At 48.5% G+C, this 22,079-nt stretch overlaps 9 protein-coding genes across 9 annotated transcripts; 3 read left to right on the top strand and 6 right to left on the bottom strand.

Annotated features, from left to right (window-relative positions):
• Positions 1–109: 109 nt before the first annotated feature.
• I302_102684 (uncharacterized protein) lies at positions 110–1,496 on the top strand (the record flags this gene model as incomplete). Its single annotated transcript, XM_019188057.1, has 5 exons — positions 110–134; positions 197–258; positions 335–551; positions 609–1,096; positions 1,293–1,496. The coding sequence occupies 5 exons, from the start codon at positions 110–112 to the stop codon at positions 1,494–1,496; spliced, it is 996 nt and encodes a 331-aa protein (XP_019050935.1).
• A 69-nt stretch (positions 1,497–1,565) lies between these two features.
• I302_102683 (uncharacterized protein) lies at positions 1,566–2,839 on the bottom strand (the record flags this gene model as incomplete). Its single annotated transcript, XM_019188056.1, has 6 exons — positions 1,566–1,606; positions 1,669–1,816; positions 1,879–2,040; positions 2,109–2,227; positions 2,296–2,517; positions 2,593–2,839. The coding sequence occupies 6 exons, from the start codon at positions 2,837–2,839 to the stop codon at positions 1,566–1,568; spliced, it is 939 nt and encodes a 312-aa protein (XP_019050934.1).
• Positions 2,840–3,544: 705 nt separating this feature from the next.
• On the bottom strand, positions 3,545–6,074 carry I302_102682 (uncharacterized protein; the record flags this gene model as incomplete). The annotated part of the gene is made up of 16 exons (XM_065869536.1): positions 3,545–3,644; positions 3,704–3,806; positions 3,876–4,044; positions 4,102–4,190; positions 4,258–4,333; positions 4,383–4,390; positions 4,449–4,520; positions 4,579–4,617; positions 4,676–4,910; positions 4,973–5,292; positions 5,348–5,413; positions 5,467–5,539; positions 5,598–5,707; positions 5,759–5,818; positions 5,865–5,946; positions 5,994–6,074. The coding sequence occupies 16 exons, from the start codon at positions 6,072–6,074 to the stop codon at positions 3,545–3,547; spliced, it is 1,683 nt and encodes a 560-aa protein (XP_065725608.1).
• A 417-nt stretch (positions 6,075–6,491) lies between these two features.
• I302_102681 (uncharacterized protein) lies at positions 6,492–10,040 on the top strand (the record flags this gene model as incomplete). The annotated part of the gene is made up of 11 exons (XM_065869535.1): positions 6,492–6,547; positions 6,601–6,964; positions 7,018–7,204; positions 7,258–7,550; positions 7,603–8,263; positions 8,321–8,835; positions 8,899–9,015; positions 9,067–9,177; positions 9,306–9,618; positions 9,678–9,733; positions 9,789–10,040. 11 exons carry the CDS (start codon positions 6,492–6,494, stop codon positions 10,038–10,040), a joined length of 2,925 nt encoding a protein of 974 aa, XP_065725607.1.
• Positions 10,041–10,093: 53 nt separating this feature from the next.
• On the bottom strand, positions 10,094–10,795 carry I302_102680 (uncharacterized protein; the record flags this gene model as incomplete). Its single annotated transcript, XM_019188053.1, has 2 exons — positions 10,094–10,491; positions 10,537–10,795. The coding sequence occupies 2 exons, from the start codon at positions 10,793–10,795 to the stop codon at positions 10,094–10,096; spliced, it is 657 nt and encodes a 218-aa protein (XP_019050931.1).
• A 250-nt stretch (positions 10,796–11,045) lies between these two features.
• I302_102679 (uncharacterized protein) lies at positions 11,046–13,263 on the bottom strand (the record flags this gene model as incomplete). Its single annotated transcript, XM_019188052.1, has 7 exons — positions 11,046–11,261; positions 11,314–11,333; positions 11,403–11,466; positions 11,519–11,839; positions 11,895–12,005; positions 12,068–12,098; positions 12,146–13,263. The coding sequence occupies 7 exons, from the start codon at positions 13,261–13,263 to the stop codon at positions 11,046–11,048; spliced, it is 1,881 nt and encodes a 626-aa protein (XP_019050930.1).
• Positions 13,264–13,668: 405 nt separating this feature from the next.
• Positions 13,669–15,906, bottom strand: I302_102678 (uncharacterized protein; the record flags this gene model as incomplete). The annotated part of the gene is made up of 12 exons (XM_065869534.1): positions 13,669–13,851; positions 13,908–13,928; positions 13,988–14,288; positions 14,339–14,482; positions 14,528–14,814; positions 14,864–14,959; positions 15,020–15,182; positions 15,243–15,286; positions 15,349–15,437; positions 15,490–15,498; positions 15,554–15,661; positions 15,714–15,906. The coding sequence occupies 12 exons, from the start codon at positions 15,904–15,906 to the stop codon at positions 13,669–13,671; spliced, it is 1,638 nt and encodes a 545-aa protein (XP_065725606.1).
• A 638-nt stretch (positions 15,907–16,544) lies between these two features.
• Positions 16,545–18,553, top strand: I302_102677 (uncharacterized protein; the record flags this gene model as incomplete). Its single annotated transcript, XM_065869533.1, has 8 exons — positions 16,545–16,949; positions 17,006–17,132; positions 17,202–17,380; positions 17,444–17,640; positions 17,692–17,896; positions 17,948–18,208; positions 18,250–18,408; positions 18,464–18,553. The coding sequence occupies 8 exons, from the start codon at positions 16,545–16,547 to the stop codon at positions 18,551–18,553; spliced, it is 1,623 nt and encodes a 540-aa protein (XP_065725605.1).
• Positions 18,554–19,056: 503 nt separating this feature from the next.
• I302_102676 (uncharacterized protein) lies at positions 19,057–21,957 on the bottom strand (the record flags this gene model as incomplete). The annotated part of the gene is made up of 15 exons (XM_019188049.1): positions 19,057–19,218; positions 19,279–19,315; positions 19,370–19,491; positions 19,554–19,569; positions 19,630–19,751; positions 19,803–20,159; positions 20,201–20,286; positions 20,338–20,461; positions 20,516–20,585; positions 20,638–20,667; positions 20,747–20,823; positions 20,867–21,194; positions 21,259–21,314; positions 21,370–21,702; positions 21,757–21,957. The coding sequence occupies 15 exons, from the start codon at positions 21,955–21,957 to the stop codon at positions 19,057–19,059; spliced, it is 2,121 nt and encodes a 706-aa protein (XP_019050927.1).
• Between the last annotated feature and the right edge of the window lie 122 nt (positions 21,958–22,079).

Below are 22,079 nucleotides of genomic sequence, written 5' to 3'. Positions count from 1 at the left end.
GCACGTATATATACAGAAGGGATCAACATTTACATTTGAATGTCCATCAAGTATCGTTTCCTCATACCCCGTATACATTTGACCTGGAACAACGCGTGGATCTGACATCATGGCACCCAAGATATTGTTGATGGGTGAGTAGACTGGATTCCCCTTTGTTATGGAAGTTTTTCTTGAGCTGATCAGTCGAATGCAGGCGAGTTGTTCTGGGCGGGCCCAGATGCCCAAGAGCTTTTGGGAGATATAGCGGAATTAGTTGTGAGTACGCACTGCTCGAAATGTACTGTCCAGATGGCAGCTTGAGGATCATACTGATCCTGTTATGCGCCCATAGCCCATGGAGTCAAAGTCTCGAGAAGAATTCTTCAAAGACTGTGCATCCGGAGGAAGATATAGCGATATAGTTGGAATATACCATGAACACCTCTCTGATAAGATAGTTGGACCTTCCAATGACGAGTTGATCAATGCTTTGCCACCTACATGTAAATGGTTTGCTCACAAGGGAGCGGGATATGATTCGGTTGGAGTAAAAGCTGCCAAAGCCAGAGGTGAGTGTACATCCGATTTATCCTAAACAAAGTGGTAGCTGATAAATGAGAACGTAGGTATGGGAGTGTCCAACACTCCCGGAGCAGTCGATGAAGCAACTGCTACCACTGCTGTGTTCCTACTTATTGCGACCATGAGACGATTCAGCTGGTGCGAAGCCAACTTGCGTGCAGGGGGGTTCAACCCGGCCGGAGTAGAGGAAAGCGCCAGAGACTTGAGCGGCAAGACGGTCGGAATCTTAGGTATGGGAGGTATAGGTCTCAAGATGGCAAATTACATTAGACCATTTGGATGTAATTTGGTGTATCATAATCGAAAACCCAACGATCTCGCCCCTCAAGATGTGAAATACGTCTCGGACCTGTACCACTTTCTTAAACAGCTGGATGTGTTGATGGTTAGTATACCTTTAAGCGAGAAGACGAGAGGGTTTGTGGGTGAAAAGGAAATTAGGACGATGAAGAAAGGTAGTATCATTGTTAATACTGCTAGGGGGCCGGTTATAGATGAGGAAGCTATGATTAAGGCATTACAGGATGGTCATGTGAGTTGAGCTTGCTACTTGTCATCATCCCCGTTGTACTAAACCTTTCCTCTCCGATACACACACCCTTTCCATGTCATTACGCCTCTCTATCCTGATGACGATGGATTCTACCGCGTATCTTCTGCTTATCATGCCCACATATCCGTCGCTATATAACGCTGGTATATATGCTGATGATTTACTAAACATACAGCTCGGCTCAGTGGGTCTAGACGTATTCACCAAAGAACCCGAAGTGGACCAACGACTCAAAGACATGAAGCACGTCACCCTGCTACCACACGTCGGAACGGAGAACCAGGACGCCCGTAGGAAAATGGAAGTAACAGCTCTGGTGAACCTCAAGGAGTTCTTGACGAAAGGCACTGGACCAAATCTCGTTCCGGAATGTCAGTAGACCAATAGATGAGATAGAGATATACATATGCATCGGTACAAAACACCCCTCTTATCTGTCAAGTACCGCTTAATCACTATCATCAAGGCCGACATAATACTTATAGCCGACTACCACAGAACATCAGCATTGTGTCAGCCTGCGTCACGGAAGGGATGGGTCGGGGACTTACTGATATCGCTGAAATCGCAGTATCTTGCTCTCTGACCTTTCGTGGCATCTTCGATTGACTTGATGTCTTCCTCAGTGTGCTGGACGATCTTGAGATTCTCTTCGATCCGAGAAGGTGTTACTGATTTAGGTAAGACCGAGCAACCTTGCTGTGTTTTGCCCAGGCGACTCGGTCAGCGGACATCTCAAAATGATAAGGAAAGGGACTTACTGATACTTGTAAGCTTATGAGAACATTCGCCGGAGATATACCGTACTTCTCTGCCAAAGCCACTACCGCCGTGTTCTTTTGGATGGGAGGTAAGGAGTCTCGATCGTTGAAAGAGGGGTTCGTGTTTCCCAGTGGACTGTATGCGGTGACATGAAGACCGATCTGTATGGATTTCCATGAGTTTCAGGATATGCCTATAAACAAGGATGTGAGAGGTGAAGCGAACGAACCTCTTTGTGGTACTTCATGAAAGCATTCTGAGGTAGGTAAGGGTGTCGTTCAAGTTGATGCACGGCAGGCTTGATCCGACAATCATTCCACAGATTGTCAAGCTCGGTCTTTGAGTAATCTACCGTCCCACAGCTGTCAGTGCGCTTTCCTCCAAACGGTGAAGACCTGCGGAAAGGCGATACTCACTGGAGATACCTATGTTTCTCACTAATCCCGCATCCACACATTCCTCCATGGCTTTCCATGTATCCGTATAAGGAATATCAAGAACATTTATATCATTATAGTCCCCTGGATTGGTATCGGTCGCAGCGGGGTAGTGCATCAACCACAGATCAATATATTCTAGACCTAGCAGCTCCAACGATCTTCTACATGCTTTCATGACATCTTCCTGTCGATGGTCATCTATCGATCCCAATCAATACATATCAGCGACGTCCGTTTTTCTACAAATGACAAGAAGGAAAGAGCGAGACATACCATTCCATAACTTGGTAGTCACCCAAATGTCTTTTCTATCTACGCCAGACAACTTGATACCCTCCCCTAAAGCCTTCTCATTCCCATAGATAGTCGCTCCATCAATATGCCTGTATCCCACTTTGATAGCATGTGCTACGGCCTTGGTGAGAGCTTCGGGTTCACTTTGCCAACATCCCAGTCCGACTACTGGCATACGATCGCCAGAGGGGAGAGTGACGTGTGACGGAGGAGTCGCGATGGTCATTTCGATGAAGGGTGTATCGATATGGAATGGTTGGCCGCCTGATAGAGCGTGTTACAAGTTGGCAGAGCCTTATCAAGGGAATTTAAGAGGTTTTATTGGGTAAGTGGGGATGGTGGGTAGGTGGATGGGCGGGTGACTGCCCACTTCGATTGCCCATAATGTATTGTTCCAGATCGTCATCATGTGATAGGACTACTATCGGCGCCTGTGCACGAGCATAATCAATGTATGACTCGGGCGTGATAGAAACCCCAGGGTGATAGGTCAGTTGCTTTTCAAGGGAACTGGCTGATACCGCGATTGTAGATCTGCCTTATTCAAGGGTGACAGTCGTTATGGGGTCGATATTGGCTTAACAAATCGATTATGGCTCAGAGAGCGGGAACGGCAATCATCAATATCGAAGTCAGCAGACAATTGATGTGCAGATGAGGTATACTCAATTGAGTCATTGGAACAAATTGACTAGATGCATTCTCGGTACAAAGCAACGTGAAAATCACTGCGAAATCCTTTGGCCCATCCCATTCTCAGCTATAACTGTATTTCTGTCCTGATTCCCGGCTCATCCGACTGAGACTCGCTCCTCCATTTCTCCCGAATCACTAACCACTCATCTTACCTCAACTTGACCCGAGGATCCCAATCCAATTTTTCAATCGTTTGAGATAAACGATCTTGCGCTTCCACCTTCCTGAGACTGGCTTACTCCCTGAGAGGAATGGCCTGGACGATAGCTCCCTCATCTTTGTCCTTGTTCTCCTCCGGTGTAGTAAGCCCAGATTGACCGGGTCCATCAGGCTCGCTATTGATCATGACGTATCAGTCCTATACCCAACCGACCCTGCGCAGTCAAAGACTCACCCAAAAGTACCAAAGTAATCGTACTCATCAACTTCCCCTAGGCCGGCAGGCGGCCAGATCTTAGAGAGCACTAAGAACACAATGCCAGAGATGGCAAATCCGACTTTGGCATTGTTAGCCTGACTCCATATTCTTGATCCTGAAGATGAGGGACAAAGGAAGGGGTGCTTACGAGGCCAACACAGATAGTATACGTGAGTGGCTCCTAAAGGTATCTCAACCGTTGAGACACTCGCCAAGAAACCGGGGAAACATGGAGCGACCCCGCATACCCAAGCGATTGGTGCACGAAGATTAAAACCCTTGTAGTAGTAGTAGATCGAGCTGGGATTACATTGGTACTGCATAAAGCAGTTAGTAAAGCGACCGGAAAGGCTTGCGAGGGCTCGAGGGCTTACTAAATCAGAGAGCTTGACTTTTCGTTTTCTGATGAAGATGTAGTCGAAGACCATCATGCCAGTCATTGGAGCAAGGAAGGTCGCATAACCTGTTGAGGCGGGAAGAATGGGTAAACATGGGGCAAGTACTGACTTTCCTGAAGGTACAGCACTTACCAGACATGACGGAGATGTATACTGTGGCTCCTGAAACCAAAGCCCAGGGACACATGGGGAGCGCCATGAGTGTCGTCTGCATCGTACTGTTAGCTGACATAGCATAAAGGGCAATCTTAACATACGAAGTAAGCTATATAGTATTACATCAGCATCAGACTTTTTCGTCTACGATGGAGCCATTCACTCACCTCCTCGACGGATGTTGATCCATTTAGGGAATAGAGATGCCAGATCAATACCACCAGATACCGCATTACCAGCTAAGCGGAGGCGATCAGCGTTCCGATACCGCTTCAACCAGCCAGGAGATGGTCTTACCAATGTTGATTCCAAATTGAGCAAACAAAAACGCAAGAGCTGCGACAGAATGTGGTGTAAGTGAGCGTCACATGCAGACCCAATAGGCCTCACTCACAAGCGAAGAAGACTCCTGCCCTGGCTCCTGCCCCTCCATGCTTCTGCACCGCTGCTAATAGGTCGTATGGAGCCCAAAGAAGCCCTTCGTCTGGGTAGAATTGAGCAGCCACCGAGGTACAGATAATACCGATTAAACAGGTCAAAACTCCCATAACGGGGATTGCAACCACTTGAGAAATGATTTGAGCTCGGGGGTGCACCGCGAATCTGGTATAATCGGAGTTGTTGAGAATCTGAAGTAGTACTGTCGCTTAGCGGGTATAATAACCGAGTACTCCATGGACGGCTGACTTACACCAGCACAGATCTGACCCATTTGACTCGAAATACCGTATACCATGGCCCAGCCCAATGCGGTCCCCCGGGCCTTTTCCACACCCACGATGGACATTGCTTCGCTCCCGATCAAAGGTCCACCACCATGCGCTCTGGCAAGAGACCAAATGAATAAGGAGAAACAGGCGATGGTAGAAATGGCACCCGTAAAGAGGAAAGGGATTCTGTATTTCTCAGGAGGGATGTAGATGAAGGGTAAAGATATGAGTAAGAAAAGGCAGAAACACATGAAATCCGCTCCGTCCATTGCGGTCGAGGCTGGGAATGGGTTGTGCATGTCTGCGTTATTGGGTCAGCTATGAACAATACGTTGTAATCGAGAAGCTCGACGTACTGTAAATTGAGGGAAACATCGAACCTAAGAGGGTCTTCAGAACTTGTCCGCCAAACCATGCTTGAGCTGGCATGATGAGTTAGCACAGCTGCACATGCTTATGATCGGGACAGACTCACTGGCGGACCAAGTAAAAGACAAAGCAATACGATTGAGTAAAGGGAAGATTGAAGCTTTCATCCCCCAAGTGGTCTGGAAGAATGTCAATACGTGAGTATTCCTGCGCTCTTACAGAGACTATACAACTCACTCGGTTCCAAAGAGGGAATCCTACATGCCATTCAGCGCCAAAGTACCCAGTCAAGACACATGCACCCGCCACAAGGCACTGTCCGATGACGACAACCGCCATGGCCTCGCCTAGCGACCGAACATCAGTGATCGTCGGCACCTACAGCAATGATTACTTACCGACAGATAATCCTAAAGACAGGAGTGAAGAACCACCTGTCCATCCACTGATATTGATACCTGACATTCAGGTCAGCTTATGCAACAAGGCATTGCTTCCACTTACCTGTTGCGCACCAGTACCCAACGTAGGACCATGCACCCCATGTTCGTCGATGAGGAGGTAGAGGCACATTATCCCGGTTGAGCTAAGGCTTAATCAGTGATTGGCGTTCTACACGATGCTATTGCTCACCCATCGTGAATTTTGCCAGACTTCTGCCTCATCTTCCCTTTGGGGGACTTGTAATTTTGCCAGCAATTTACTACGAGACATTTGATTGAGTTGTATCTTTCCTTGGTTGTATAAAAACCCAAACACAAAAGTACTCAGATAACGGCTCATCTCCCTCGCTTTATATACATGCACATTAAGACTCAGATATACCCATGGTCTATTTTTACTTCGATGAATCCCGAAAAGAGAGATAAGGAATGCGTTCAACCAGTAATAACAATTCCAAATGTGGTTAGCGCCATGCCCAGCGGATTTAGGCGAACCGACTTTTAGTGGGTAAACTCGGTTACTAACGTAAACGCCTGTTTGTGCCCATGCCCACCTTGTCCCACCTTGACAAATGATAGCTACTAGTAAGATAGAGGATACATAAGCACCAATACAAAGATGGAGGTATCTTCACAGTCTGTTATCATTCCATCAGTGCAGTAACAGTAGATAGATAGATTTTGCGATATGACAATCCCTCATAAGACCTTACGAGTTGGTGTGGATGTGGGAGGAACCAATACGTGAGTTGGTCTCCCCTTTTCGCGGATCAATGCGTACGCTGATACGGTGATAGCGATGCTGTGATCCTCGATCTCACACCCGGTACCTCCACACCCGTCCTTGCCTCTTTCAAATCACCTACCACACCTGATGTCACTTCCGGTATCCAGAAAGCGATATCTGGCTGTTTGGAGAAGTCCTCAAGCGATAAATCTCGTATCGAAGCTATATCGATTGGTACGACTTCCTTCGTAAACAGTTTGATCGAGAGAGATTCTACCAAACTTGAGAAAGTCGGAGTGATAAGACTCTGTGGACCTCACAGCAGGCTTTGTCCGCCTTTTGTCAGTTTCCCGTATGAGCTGAGAAGGGTATTGGAAGGACCTGTATGGATGGTCGAAGGGGGTTTGCAAGTTGATGGGAAAGAGATATCTACGGTATGTCTCAAAACGTTACGGACAGCTGTGGAGCTGATGGTGTTTGGCTGTAGGTCGATGTGAGCGAGATTAGAGGAGTTTGCGCGGAGTTGAAAAGGCAGGGCATCCAGACAGTCGCTGTTTCAGGAGTATATTCGCCCATAGATCATCATCTGAAACAAGAAGAACAAGTTAGGGATATACTCCAGCAGGAGATACCTGATATCAAAGTAACTATTTCAAAGGAAGTAGCCAACATCGGTAAGCCATTCCTTCATTCACCGATCAATCTCACCCCACTGATGTTACAAAAGGTTTACTCGAACGAGAGAATGCTACAATCCTCAACGCATCTTTACTTGCATTCGCCAAAGTCGCTGTGTCAGGATTCCGACAATCACTCAAGTCGCTCGATCTTGAAATCCCTCTTTTCCTCACGTCAAACGATGGTACCTTGATGACATGTGATCAAGCGGAGCATTTCCCAATCAAGACTTTCAGTTCAGGTCCTACCAACTCAATGCGAGGGGCAAACTTCTTAGCAGGGTTGGCAAGTGGAGGTGCGAGGAAGGAGACGGCTCTGGTCATTGATGTGGGAGGTACTACAGTGAGTCGCTTGCCCCCTAAACAAGCGTGCTTAAGCTGACCTTACAACATAGACCGAAGTGGGTGTACTCCTACCAACGGGATTCCCCCGACAAGCTGGAGCCCGACACGAGCTGTGTGGGGTACCTTTGAACTTCTCCATGCCCCATGTTCACTCGATCGGTCTTGGTGGTGGATCAAGAGTGCGGGTCGACGATTCAGGCAAAGTCTCTGTCGGGCCTGATTCGGTAGGGTACCGAATTGACCAGTCCATCGCATTTGGTGGTGAGACCTTGACTACAACCGATATAGTCGTAGCAGACGGACGAGCCAAAGGGATTGGAAACTCTAGCTTGGTTAAGGATGTCTCCACCGACATCATCGAAGCTGCTTCCGCCCGGATGAAGACTATGATCGAGCTTGCTTTGGAAAGTATGAAGACCTCTACTCAAGACGTCCCAGTGTACCTCGTAGGAGGAGGTGCTATATTGGTACCTGATACCCTTCATGGTGTCAGCAAAGTGCACCGATTCCCGTACTACGATGCCGCCAATGCTGTAGGTGCAGCTTGTGCTCAAGTGTCCGGAGTGATAGATACCTTCGAAGACACCAGTGCCACTCCTCTCGCGGAGGTCAGGGGCAAGGTGGAACAACGAGCTATTGAGAAAGCAGTGGACCTAGGAGCAGATCGAGCGAAGACGACGATAGTAGAAAGTGAAATCATTCCTATCGCCTGTGAGTTATGCGTTACAGTGCACTTATAGACATCGCAGCTGACTGGAGCAATAATAGATACCACCGGAAGAGCAAGATTCTACGTCAAAGCTGCTGGTCCATGGACTGGAGCACCAGTGACACACGTGCAGTTCAAACAATCTATTGACACCATCGCTTCCACTCGGGATTCGCAGCAGCTGAGCGAAGTCAAGCCCATCGCTCCTGCCAACATCGGGACAGAATCTTTACCAGAGTCTGATCCTCCGGTCACCGCTCAAACCATTCTTGAGTACCGCCCAAACATCACCAACAAGGGGGAATGGATGTTATCCGAGATTGATGCTGAATGGATTGCCACTGGTTGTTACATTCTAGGTTGTGGTGGTGGAGGATCTCCCTATAGCAAGGCCCTAGCACTTAGAGAGATTATAAGAGAAGGTGGATCTATCAAGATCATTGACTTCAGCAAGCTAGAGGATGATGGTTTGGTGATCTGGGGTGGTGGTATTGGTAGTCCTGAAGTCAGTCAGGAGAGATTAGTGAACGAGGAGTATAACCAGGCGGTTTCGGAATTGATGAGATTCTTGAGGGTGGGTGTTATGTTCCGTTTATAATATCGAGCATCATCGCTGACTTTCTTTTGGGATGCGCAGATGGACAAATGTGCTGCTTTGGCTGCCCTTGAAATTGGTGGTGGTAACGGTATGATCAGCATGATCACCGGTGCTACCAAGTACTTGGACATTCCGGTCTTAGATGGCGACTTCATGGTAGGTCAATCGTCTGAGGACGCTCGCGTGTTTGACTGATCAATGCCGCAGGGTCGAGCATACCCGACCGGCTGGCAAACTACTCCTAATGTATACGACCTATCCGGGAAGGGAGAGATGCTTCTTCCGAGCTCCCTTGCAAGCGGTGACGGTACCGTGACTGTGAGTGCTTTCCTGTCCAGTTCAAGCTGATCTTGTAGTTTATGACAGCAGCGAAATCGGACAAAGAGGTGGATTCTGTGCAACGAGCAGCATGCGTGGAGATGGGTACACATGCTGGAGCTGCACAGAGGCCGTTGACCAAGCCACAATGTGAACAAGCGATGATCAAGAATACCGTATCCCAGGCGTGGCGACTTGGTCGAGCGGTCGCTTTGGCAAACAAGCAGTCCAACGTCGGTAACATCGGCAGAATTCTTGTTGACGCTTTAGGTGGAAGCCAATGCGCCAAAGTCCTGTTCAGTGGTAAAGTGACGAACGTCAACAGGAGGATATACAAGGGACATACTATCGGAGAGATAGTTATCCAATCTCTAAAGGCAGATGAGGAAGAGGATGAGGATCCTGAGAACCCAAAGGAGAAGTTCGAAGGTACTATGACAAGTAAGTGATACCTTTACATTGTCATAGGTCTATGTATGTAGCTGATGATCTCCAACCAGTTCCTTTCAAGAATGAGAACCTGCTGTGTCAGCATGAAGTGAACGGGGTTACAAAGGTGAGCTCCAACCGTCGTAAAATGTGAATTAGTTGGTTGCTGATCTCGCGTCCAGATAACTGCTGGTGTACCTGACCTAATTTCAGTCATCGACTCTCAGTCGGGTCAAGCATTGGGTACTCCGGATTATAAGTACGGCTTGCGAGTGATGGTAATCGGTGTGACTGCTGCACCGCAATGGACAGATACTCCAAGAGGGATAGAGGTCGGAGGTTTAGGTGCGTTTGGCTACGACGACATACCCTATGAGCCTATCGGGGTGTACGTCAAGCCTGCCAGTGTTATCGATGAGTACGGCGGGAAATGAGCGCTGTGTCTTCCATGGGATGTTGTATTTGTCTGGTAAATGTAGTCGAAAAATCATGCAAGATTGACATACGCGACTTCGTGATACTGCTCGTCTATCACATTCCCCATCGGGTCCAACACTGTCTCTGCACCCATCTTGCATATAGCTAGTCTCTCCAAAGCCACATTCTCTGCCCATGTCTCATCCCTAAATTGCTTGATCAACCTTCTCGCGTCGATCTGTGGAGGGTACTGGCCCCTTGATACGTATCGGGTATTGATCACAGTTGCGTGGAGCCTCAGCGGTCGATTCTCGGGGATGATGAGTCCTGCCGAAGTGAAGATCTCATTGAAGCGCTGACAAAGGTGTATCAGACGATGGGTCGGGTCATCTGGATGTATGTACACTACCGATGTTTTGGAAGGTGATCGCATTGTACTGAGGGATCTCAGCCCACATGTGAGTCGCGCTGGAGTGATGATTGTCAGCGACGAGCATGGTCTAAATCACTCACTACCTTCTACACATTTCAAGGCTTGAGTAATCTCCGGTCCACTCAGGACTTCTATTGCACGGTCGAATCTATATTTTTCCCTCAGATCCATGGTTCCAAGGGTGAGGTGTATTGTCCCAGTGGGTCTGAAGGCTTTGCTTGGTATACCCAGTGTTGCAGCTGCATCGCGTAGTCTACCGAGCGACACGTCCAGCTGTGTCCGGGAGAGAGAGTTGATCAGAGGTATGCATAGAAAGTGAGTCGGGCGAGATTTAGACATCGTTGTGCAGCACAATAGTGAAGAGATTGGATGTCTGAAAGAGGGTTTGTGCTGCATGTTATATATGCGCCATGGACCCGAACACGTGACTTCCTGGTGCTTCACCCAGCATGATACGTTGGTATGTACGTGAGTATGTATGCAAGTATGTATACTCAGAGAGACTATTCGAGACTTGTTATTACTGTCACGAGCGATTGATAATACATCCTATCGTATATACAACGTTTGTACAGAAAATCAAGCCATATCATACAATCACCGTTCTACCGAACGCCGTCATGGCTTCTCTCCAGGGAGCGATACCATTAGTGTAACACCCTTGGGTATCGTATATCTCCCAGCACATCTCCATAATCTCCGAAGTACCATTGTAACTTCGACCGAACGACATCGAGAGGACATCATCGAGTAACACTCTCAACCTGTTGCGGTCTTCTTTGTTGCTCGTATACACGGCAATGATCTGCCGAGACAATGTAAGCCGAAAATTCCGCTGACCGGTCAACTTCACTTACAGTCAGACACCATTGATAACCTGCAGACTCATGTCCCACCGTATCAGCTACCAGCTCATGTGCTACCGAGCGTATGTGAGAAAATCTACAATCTTCGAGTCTGATCTCGAGAAGTTCGCTCAAGACCATGAGCTGTAGAGCTAGTCGCAAAACCTAGAAACATGGTGAGTAGAGCCTCATTGACTTCGGTGGTGGGACCACTCACTATACCACCTTTCTCTACTCTATAGCTTTTACCCGACTCCAGCCAAGCGTAGGGGTTCGCCAGCTCCGCACTCAACGCTTCCGATTGGGCCCTGAGCATCCGCCCGTCCAGGCCCTTGTCTCGACCGTTCCGAATCAGGTGATCTCTATAAGTAACCATACCGTTCACTCTCCCTAGCAAGATAATGAACTGCCGTGAATATCCGACGAATCGCTCAACCCAATCGGGACCTTCTAGAGGCAGCTCAAAAAGTGGCTTGGTGGGGCCGGAAAGTGGATGAGCGGAAGCGACCTCCAAAGGGGTGCAAGATCCGTGGATAGTCTAAATGCAGAAGACAGAAATCAGCTTGAAATGCGCACGAAAGGTGTCCACTTACCGAATAAAGGGCAATCATGTCGCGCAGACTTGGGTAATTCGCTGAGCAAGACTCCATGGGAAGTTCACAGGCTGTAGTATGATCGATTACCAGATCACGGGAGTCCAGCATCTGTGCGAAGGTGAGCTCAAGTCTCTCTGTTCTCTTTCCGAACTGGAAAAATATGGACTCACATCTGCCATACAACGAACAAAGAAGCCCATCCTGCTTGATATTAGCTATGTTCGAGCGGTAGCCAAATTCGTACTCACAAGTACTCCTCCGTCTTCCACCCTGACCCTTTATATAAGGCTTTCACCTTCAGTACCGCCGAGCTTCCCAACCTCCTGTGCTTCATGGCCTCAGATTTCCAATACACCGCTCTCGTTGCATCTTTCTCCACATTTCCTCTATGGACGAAACTCAATTGCATCAATGCATGATATGCATAGTCCCTGATCATGCCTTGAGGTGTCTTGCTGGATGGCACGGTCGACAAGAGATGGTAAATCTGTGGGAAGAGCAACGAATGAATCCAGTTCGCTTTGGGCGTTGGGGCGGCGACGATCTCATTACATCCTTGAGATTCGAAATAGGACAAAGCTGTGCGATCGATGGACCCGCAAGGGAGAGAGGCAAGTGTGAAGCGGGATACTGGAGCTGTCGGATTCGGGTGAAATAGCGCTTTGATGAGATCTGGTTGGAGGTATGGGGCGAATGCATTTGTCGGGGTATTACGCGTGGGATATGGTTCCCGCAATGAGGCAAGCCATGAATCCACACTGGTGTCAGTGGAGTTGGCATCGGTTTGTCCTTCATCTTCGAGAGCGGTGATGGACGCCGACGAGGATGCGAAAGGGAACAGAATGTTGTCAACAGGAGCGGTAGGGTTGAGGAAGTAAGTCATATCTAGGGCATTTTGATCGATGTGAGGGGGATTGACCGCAATGGGGCGACTGGTAGTCGGTAGGGTGTTTGGGTCGATATTGAATCTGAACGCTGCTGTGGGAGGAGGAAGATCGAACAGAGATTGGGGTATTGTTGAAGTTGTGGGAGAAATGGGGGAAGACGAAGATTGACCAGAAGATGAAGCTGTATTTGATGCTCCATTATCCTGTTCGGGAGTCTTGCTCGTTGTCGTTTCATGTTCGAACGGCCCAGCTTTTACCCATATGACATCTTTTAGCAACTTTGATGGCTTATGAGCAGTTGATGGATAAAAACACTCTGTGTCATTCTCCCAACACTTCCTGCATGCTCCTTTACGACCTGAGCGAAGATCCAGGGGACCTTCTGGGCACTTGACCCGACGATGGCGGCAATCTTTGCAGCCTGTGTTGGCACGCTGGAGTCTGGCTTTCTTTCGTGGTGGCTCGAAAGCGGTCATCATTGTGTCGAATGTAACATGATCAGCAAAACAATGATATCAAGAGCAACAACAAATGTGACATCCTCTTTACAGGTACGCTTATCTCTTGCGGACGCTTTTGAGGAATGTCAGGAATGTGAGAAACCATGCTTGAGAGCCATGATCGCCGAAGAACTGTAGCTCTTTACGTCAGACGGGAAATTCGTGTCAAATTCCCTGAGACGATTATTTGTTAATTAAGGGTTTCTTGTATTTCTATCCTCTTCCCACGGCTGTTGAGCGCTGTGGGCGCAGTCGTCGAGTGTGACTAGCATGGACAGGATACACAAGTGATGCATGGGAATTGTCTACAAAAAAGGACATCTCCATAGCTTTGCTCTCATCGCTCGATCTTTCGTTCAAACCCAATCATATAAAGAGTTAGGTTTAGTGCCCAATCACGCCTGCCTCGACGTATCTCCAATAGAGTTCGCGAGAGGCTTTGCGCCATGATTTACCCCACTTGACAATAGGGAGGAAGGAGATATAGGCCGCGAGACCGACCATAGCGGCGGTGATGAAGGTGTTTTGGTAGCCCATACCATCAAGCCATGGGGTGATTCCATAGCCCTACGTGTAGCAATCAGTGTGATGCATCTTGACCTGGCTCAACGGACTGAACTTACAATAGCGAATCCCATTGAGTTCTACAGTGATATGTCAATCAGCATGGGGACGCGACAAGCAAGGATATTGTCCAACTCACTCGAACCAAGACTACCGCCAAGATCACCTCACTGGACAAGTCTTTGTATGAATCAATGGCATAATTGATAGCAGTTGCTCCTCCACTCGCAGATGTGAAGGCGACCATCCCACCGCCGAAGATCAAACCCATCCAGTGGACATTCTTGGCTGCACCGACACCCCAAAGGATCAAACCAACGGGACAAATGATGGCGTTGAGAACAAGCAACCATAAACGATACTCAGGTTCACGAACACCGTTCTGTCTTCGGGTCATCCACATCGTGAATCTATCACCGACCCAACCGCTCCAAAGAGCACTGTGAGAGAAGTCAGCTGTCGGTCATGAGCTTCGAAGTCTCTCACTCACGCTACGGCTGAACCGACTAAAGGACCAAAGTACACTAGACCCACAGCGGAAGCAGAAAAGTTGTACAGGTCGGTAAAAAGGATCGATGCGGTAGCATTGAGCACATTGTACCAGACCAATGCGGATCCATAGAGGAAGCCAGACCTATTCATATACGTCAGCACAGACTTCATTTGTATTTCTACTTACCATAAGATCACCGGGAAACGAAGAAGCACAATAGGTCTCCATACCATCGTCCAGCCCATCTCGGCGCTGCAGTAGATTTGATCAAACATCCTTAACCTCCTGACGTAAGAATAAGGAGTACCGATCAAAGAGCTTGCGCTCTCTGGAGAAGCTTGTCGAACTTGGACCGATGGGATGTCTTTCTCGCTGTTTCGCTTGTCTGCAAGTGCTGCTGATCTCTCTGCATCCGACGCAGCTGAGCCATCGTGCTCTTCAACTAGTTCCGAGGTTCCTCTGTTATAGTTGGTCTGGCAGTTTGTCAGCTACTGCCTTATAATTGCCGATGCTATTACATACCTCCTCCATCAAGAAGAACATGATCACCGTACCGATCGCGCACTGGATCGCGGAAATGTAGAACACCCATTTGTACCCGAGGGCATCATTAACAAACTATTTAAGCGGGGTTTAGTGTAAGTTGACACTGTTATATCGGTGACGATCAAGACTTACCCCTGCCCAGATGGGTGCCAAGAAGTTGCTGCCAAAGAGAGTCATGCCGTAGATACCAACGTAGAATCCTCTTTCGTGAGCGTAGAAGATATCGGCAATGGAGACTTCCACCAGCATCTCGATTGGCGAGGCAAAAAGCCCCTGGATGACTTTGTTCGCGAGCCTGAGAACGCAAGATCAACAGAGGCAAATGATTGCATGGTTGACCACTCAAGGGACTTACCATTCCGACTCCGATTTGATGAAAGCCATCCAAATGACTACAGCCTATCGGGCACGGCAGCGTGAGTGGTGCGAGCATGCCGTGATAGAACTGAATGAAGACATACCACAGTACCCAGTTGAGATATCAAGTACATAGGTCTCTTTCCGAACATCATCGCCAAAGGTTGAGTGATCAAACCACCATATCCAAGCACTGAGGCGAAGCTTAGTAATCCGTTCACTCTCATCATCGTCGAAACACTTACACAAGAACACTGTTTGTACATGTCAGTCATGACTACGACATCTCGATGAGGATATACGACTCACTGTATCCGGTACCAGCGTTCAATGTACCCAAGCTGATGCCAGTAGCTTCAGAAATGGGTGAAAGCACCGAGTAGAGTGAACATAAAGCGATACCATTTGTCATGACGTCTGTAAGTCTGTGTGAGCGAATATTCCAGGGGTCCCATGGCATGGCACTCACAGACTACCAGCATCCAATGCGCTAGTTGTTTTCTCTTCCAAGACCATCTCAACGGATCGTTCACATCGTTGCTTGGTTTTGGTGAGAGGACGACATCGGTGTTATGTCTTCCTTCGGCGTGTTGAGCTTGATGCCCGTCTTTGTCGACAAGGACGACCGATCCTGGAATTGGTAACTCCCTACTGTAGTCCATATTGCAGATGCTGGCGAATGCAAGGAGGTATGTTTCATGGCGAAAGAGGGCTCGCAAGGGTAATGTTCGTATGATTATATATGTACGGGGTATGTTGATAAGAAGATGCACCGAAGTTATGGGAAGTGTGGGGTAAATGATGCGCAAGAGATCGCACGATTACACAACCGAGAACCTTGTTTTGGATCTAACCCGTGCCTGTTATTGTGACGACAAACGAGAGATAAGAGTTGAGGCTTGGATGATTGGGGGCCGCGCTTTCGTCAAGTTCGTCAACTTTAACTTACCGTGGTGGGCCATCGGAATCATCAACAAGACACCGTGATTTCTTGCCCAGTCGCCCTCCAGCGGGTGCGATCATCTGTAATCTTCTGGACCAGCTTGCAATTTCCCACGAGCTATAAGCGAGAAGCACCGGAGCTGACGTGGGAAGATGAAAGATAAGTCATGCGCCGGATGATAAGAAGCACTTGGCGGTCGAAGGTTTGACAAGTATAAGATAGTAGGGCAAAGCTTTCCATAAGGATGATAAGCAGCAAGACGATATCAACGCTTCCCCCATCCTAGTTCTACGGATTTATACTCCCCTCTCCCCATCATTTGACTGGACATCACAACTCTCATCCCAATCAACTAGAATGTCTCCTACCCGAGTGCTCGATTACCCAGCTCTCGCTGCCAAAGCTATCGCTGCTCGAGATGAATCTATTCCGAGCGAATACCTTCTTACCAAATCAGCCTTTCCACTCCCGAAAGATAGAACGACTTTGATCGCATCAAGTAGTATCCTCTCTCCTGAAGAACTGGAGATCATCAACCTAACAGCGACCAAGCTGAGAGATGATCTTGCTACCCGAAAATACACGTCGGTACAGGCGACCACCGCGTACTGCAAAGCTGCAGCTATCGCTCAACAAGCTACCAATTGTCTTACCGATATGTTTATGGATGAAGCTATTGCACGCGCCAAATCGCTTGATGAGGAGTTTGAGAAGACTGGCAAGCCAGTCGGGCCTCTGCACGGTCTCCCTATATCCATCAAGGTAAGTCATATCATACTATATCCAGCAAAGTGGTCACGCACTAACGGTGTAAGCAGGACCATATGGATATCAAAGGACGAGACTCTCCCTCTGGTTTCCTGGATATGGTCGGGAATACCATTGCAGAGGAAGATGCTCACTTGGTCTCCGTTCTAAGAGAAGCTGGAGCTGTGTTCTACGTCAGTGAGTACTTGTTCAACGTACTGACACGTACTGACAGACCTAACGCGTCCTGCTTACTTTCTTCCGCAGAAACAACACAGCCTCAGACAATCATGCATCTCGAGACCAGCTGTTATCTCGGTACCACGATCAACCCCTACAACCCTGAACTCACGTCCGGTGGCTCAAGTGGTGGCGAAGGTGCTTTGATCAGTATGAAAGGATCGTGCCTCGGTGTTGGTACAGACATCGGAGGGTCCATCAGAGCGGTAAGTAAAATGATCCGAATCCCCAAGGGGACAGTGACTAACTGTGTGTGTGGGTCAATGGAGCCGGCGGCGGCCTGTGGGATTTACGGGTTCAAACCATCCATTTACCGACTTCCTGCTGGTGGATGTCAGATGCCTATGTGTCCTACTGGATACGAAGGAATCATTTGTACGCACGGCCCGATGGCGAGATCAGTGGAGGATCTCAAGCTTTATATGGAGGTCATGGTGGGATCAAAACCTTGGCTTAGAGACCCAACGTGAGTACTTCATGTATTTTTTTGATTGCGTTGCTGACCACCATCACACAGTGTCCAAGTTAAGCCTTGGAATTACAATCCGGTATTCCCTCAAGAAAAGATCAGAATCGGTATAATGCTTGACGATGGTGTGGTCAAGCCCCTCGCACCCATGCAACGAGCTCTCAAGGAAGTCACTGCCAAACTAGAAGCATCAGGCTTGTTTGAGATAGTCCCTTACGAATGTATCCTTTCTGACGAGGCTTGGGATATCATAGTGAGTTAGCTATGTCAGGGATGATGTGCATACGCTGATTTGTCCTGGTAGAGCAAATTGTACTGGCCAGACGGAGGTGCAATGGTTCGGGAACATCTTGCCAGGACTGGAGAGCCCATGCTTCCTCTGTCGCAATGGATCATCGACTGGAGCAAGGAACTCACCCTTGGAGAATACCTTGCTCTCGCAGCAAGAAGAGACGACTTCAGAAAGGCTCAAGCGGCACACTGGCAAGCGTCTGGTGTAGATGTGGTACTTTCTCCACCTTCGCCCGGAGCCGCACCAGCTTTGGGAACTGCAAAATACTGGAATGTGAGTCTGATTAGTTTAAGGATGAGCTAATTCATGTCCAGTACACCTCGTTTTGGAATCTCACCAACTATCCATCAGCCATCTTCCCTACTGGTCAGTTCGTAGATTCCACCAAGGACGCCAAAGATACTTCGTACAAGCCTTCAAACGAGAGTGAGAAGATCACATGGGACAGTTATGACTCGGAACAATCCTCAGGCGTATGTCAAGCATCTACCACCGAGCTTCTCCTTAGGTGGCTGACTTTGCTCTCAGGCTCCAATTTCGCTTCAAGTTACTGGATACAATGGTCATGACGAGGCTACGCTTGCGGCTCTAGAAAAGATTGTAAAGGTCATCTCATAAGGATTCCTTGAGCATAAGATGGGTTGTAGCGTTAAAGTTCTGCGATGCAAAGGTTTATGTTGAGCGATTTACATCCCGCGACAGTGACTGGGTGTCCCATCAAACTGTATCCTGTGTTGGAAAGGCTGCACTCTCCCATATCGTGCAGCATTGGCCAAGGATTTGCCTCTACGATTGATCCCTCAAAGACCCGGCCGTTCTTCTTAACGCTTCCTGACCCCCGTATAGCGCTCGCCAGCCACCATGTCCTGTACAATCAGCACCATGGGACAAACGTTGACACAAACGTAATCATTGCAATTCGGCATACCGCATGGGCAAGCCGAAGTAGTAGTGCCCGAAACTGCAAACGACTGGCTTGGTATCACGTCGACATCAGAATGATGCTCAGGAATCCTACACAGCACACGGGGCAAGCCAGTATCCATTCAAAGATCCCTATACAAATCATTCCTTTTGAGCCTTTCCAAACAGTACAGTAGATTTTCCCCATCGTCCCATACTTAACGACATGATCCACATGATCCGTTCACCAAAGTACTCTTGTTGAATGCTTGGGTACTGGGCGGAACGTCGATTGCCGGTGACGCGGTAAAGAAGTCGACAGGCTTGAGCGAGATCGTGTGCGTTTCACAAGGCATTACTGGGAAGTCCTCAACCCGAGTCTAAAAGTCAATCGTCAGTCCAATCAATCGATCTGTATATTACTGCTAGTAAACACTTACGTTGTGGGTCAAACCGAAAGTATGCCAGAGTACCAGACTACGAACTCCGGTAAGCATTCATGCATGTCTGGTGAAACAAAGCAGGGCTCACTCATCATTGGCAACGTTATCTTGCCTTGCTACCCAAGATTTGATACCTCGGGCGTTACCTGAGCTTTGATTGGTGTATTGACCGCCGGAGAAGAGCTCCCCATCTTTGTACTTTGTCACCCACTGAATCGCAAGGTCAGCGAGGAAACGTGACACGGTGGTCAGTATGATCATAGTAAGCTTACAATGTGGTGGTCGGCACTGAAGTAAGATGAGATTATCAGCATCTAGCATCGGTAAGAATGAAAGACACAAACTCACAATTCTGCTCTAGCAAAACCCACACTTTCCGGATGAGACAACATGAGCTGGGATGGCTGAGGAACAAGCTTGTAGCCGATGTTCCTGCCACTAATAGGATTGGTTCGATTAGGGTTGACGATCTATCCATTGTGATCAGCTGGTACGCCAATTCAACTGCTGGCATTACTCACCTTGAATACCCGGTTCTTATGAGGAGCAGCATCGGCAAACCCACTCAACTCCATTGGTGTCTTTTCGACAGTATATCCTACACCCCAGGGGTTGTTCTTGGGAGTGTTCTTCGGATCGTAAGCCATAGGCACCGAGTCTTCTTGTATGACGGTGTTTCCTTCGCCTAGCGCTCCAATAGCCGGGTCCATTCGGACTGAGAAGATGTGTTGATGATTTGGAGCAAGTACGCCGGGATTAACGATCGTTCCATATGGACTGATCTCTCCGGGAAGTATAGCCACAGTCGAAAGAATCCCGGTGGCTCGAGTCTCGAGGTGGATGTTCGCGGCTTGATCGAGCTTCCATGCGAAGATGTACTGCGTCTGGTTTAGCCGCGCTCAACTCAAAATTGACATACCTCATAGTTGGCTACAGTAATGATCATTTGAAGGACCAGAACTCGACTTCGAGTGACGGAAGCGTTGCCAGTCCGGAAGTTGGTGTCTATGGGAAAGTCAGCTCGAGCTTGAGCAGTCGCATTCTCTCACTACTCACGCTTCCATCCGATACCTTCGTCTTGCTCGTGAAGGCAAACGACATTGTTCATTCGCTTAACATCTCCCTTGGAAGTGACCATGTCGGCGGAAAAGTAGTGAATCGATCCAAGACAGTCGCATCCCTACGACGAGTGTCAGCCCAAGATTCGAAGAGGATTGCGATATGAGTTACTCACCAAATCAAGTTGATTGGCACAGACACCTGCACCCACATCTCCCAGATCGAACGCTTGTTTACGGTGATACCTGAACAATCATCAGCATCAGACAGAACGAGAGCAGAGCAATTCTCACTCACGGGGTACGGGGGTCACCATACGGTACAGTCCTATGAATGCATTCAGGTGATCAGTCTAGCTGCAATGTCCCGCGATATTCTCAAGAGTGATATCGGACGGCTAGCTTACATATCAGAGATTGACAGTCTATGGAAGACGTCCCTTCCGTCATATCGGACATCGTGCAAGGTCAGACCTTCCCTATACTACACCGTACCTTAGCTGTGCACGGACTTGATTTTGACTCACGTTGAAGCCGACTACAAGCTCCCATTTCTGCCAGGACACTTTGTGCCCATCTACTTTGAAACTCGGTCCATTCTTCTGTACCACCTCGAGAGGTTCAAGACCGCCTCGGATTGACGCTTGAAGTTCATGCTTGTATTCGTGAGCTTCATGTTTCTCCCAAGGGAAGTTCTCTTCTTTCGCCCAGAGTGATTCGATAGTCTCGGTAGATTCACCTCCGTAGATGGGAGTGTATTCTACTGAGTGCAGCTTCATTGTTGCGGGGTTCATAACCGGGATTAACGGAAGGGGAGTAGCGTAATGATTGCTATCGAGGTCCGATGAGGTTCGACTATGATCATATAGCATTCAGCTTCCCCTGATCTGTGAGAAACATTGATCTCCTTAGAGCTCACTAATATGTCATCATCGGGATAAGTCTGGGTACTTCATCGACCGTATCACAGCCGTACTGCATTCCTACATCAGCTTCATCCTGGAGGTTGTGCGGGGACATGCATACTCACAGGCCAGGAATCAGCAACCACGACTGCTCCCTCTGGGAGTCTCAACTTCTCCACCACTTTCGCAAATTCCGGATCATTGAGTAACGCCTCTTCGGCAGCCACCATCTCGTCCGCATCGAGCGGGGCATGATCGAGATCTGCTACTACCTCACATGAGATCACCGAGCTTGAGGTGAGTGACGTGATGTATTCGTAGAATTTTACGCCCGCGGATGTTGTCCTGGAGATCAACGCAGCTGCTTCTCTGGGTAGGGCAGCTGTAGTGGATCCATCCCTCGTCGCTAGGAGGTACTTGACAAGCTCTGCTTTGGGGGGCTCGTGCAGCGTTACATGCTACTTCACTTGTCAACTGCATTCCCATTCCGACTTTACAGTAGTTCAACTGACCTTGAACCAGATCTTGGCTTCTGGGTCGATGTCCTCGACATGTGTTTGGATCAAAGAGACTGCTGCTTTGATCTCCTCCGCAGATAAGGGATCGAGCGGATGAGACGAGGTGGAGGTCGGCTTTGGAGCTGAGATAGCAGCCTTGACAGCTTGGATAGTGTCTGTAGCTATGTCTGGTGCGGTGGTAGCGATAGGTGCCATGGTATGTGTTGTTGTTCTGAACAATTGGCACACCTCTGGACACCAGATTGTCTCTTTATATACACTGTGACATGGTGCGCGGTATCGTGAGAACGATGTTCGTATAGTGCGAGATTACGAGT

This window comes from Kwoniella bestiolae, chromosome 1 (assembly GCF_000512585.2).
Source record: "Kwoniella bestiolae CBS 10118 chromosome 1, complete sequence".
NCBI classification, from domain to species: Eukaryota; Fungi; Basidiomycota; class Tremellomycetes; order Tremellales; family Cryptococcaceae; genus Kwoniella; species Kwoniella bestiolae.
This window is presented reverse-complemented; position numbering and strand designations above follow the sequence as displayed.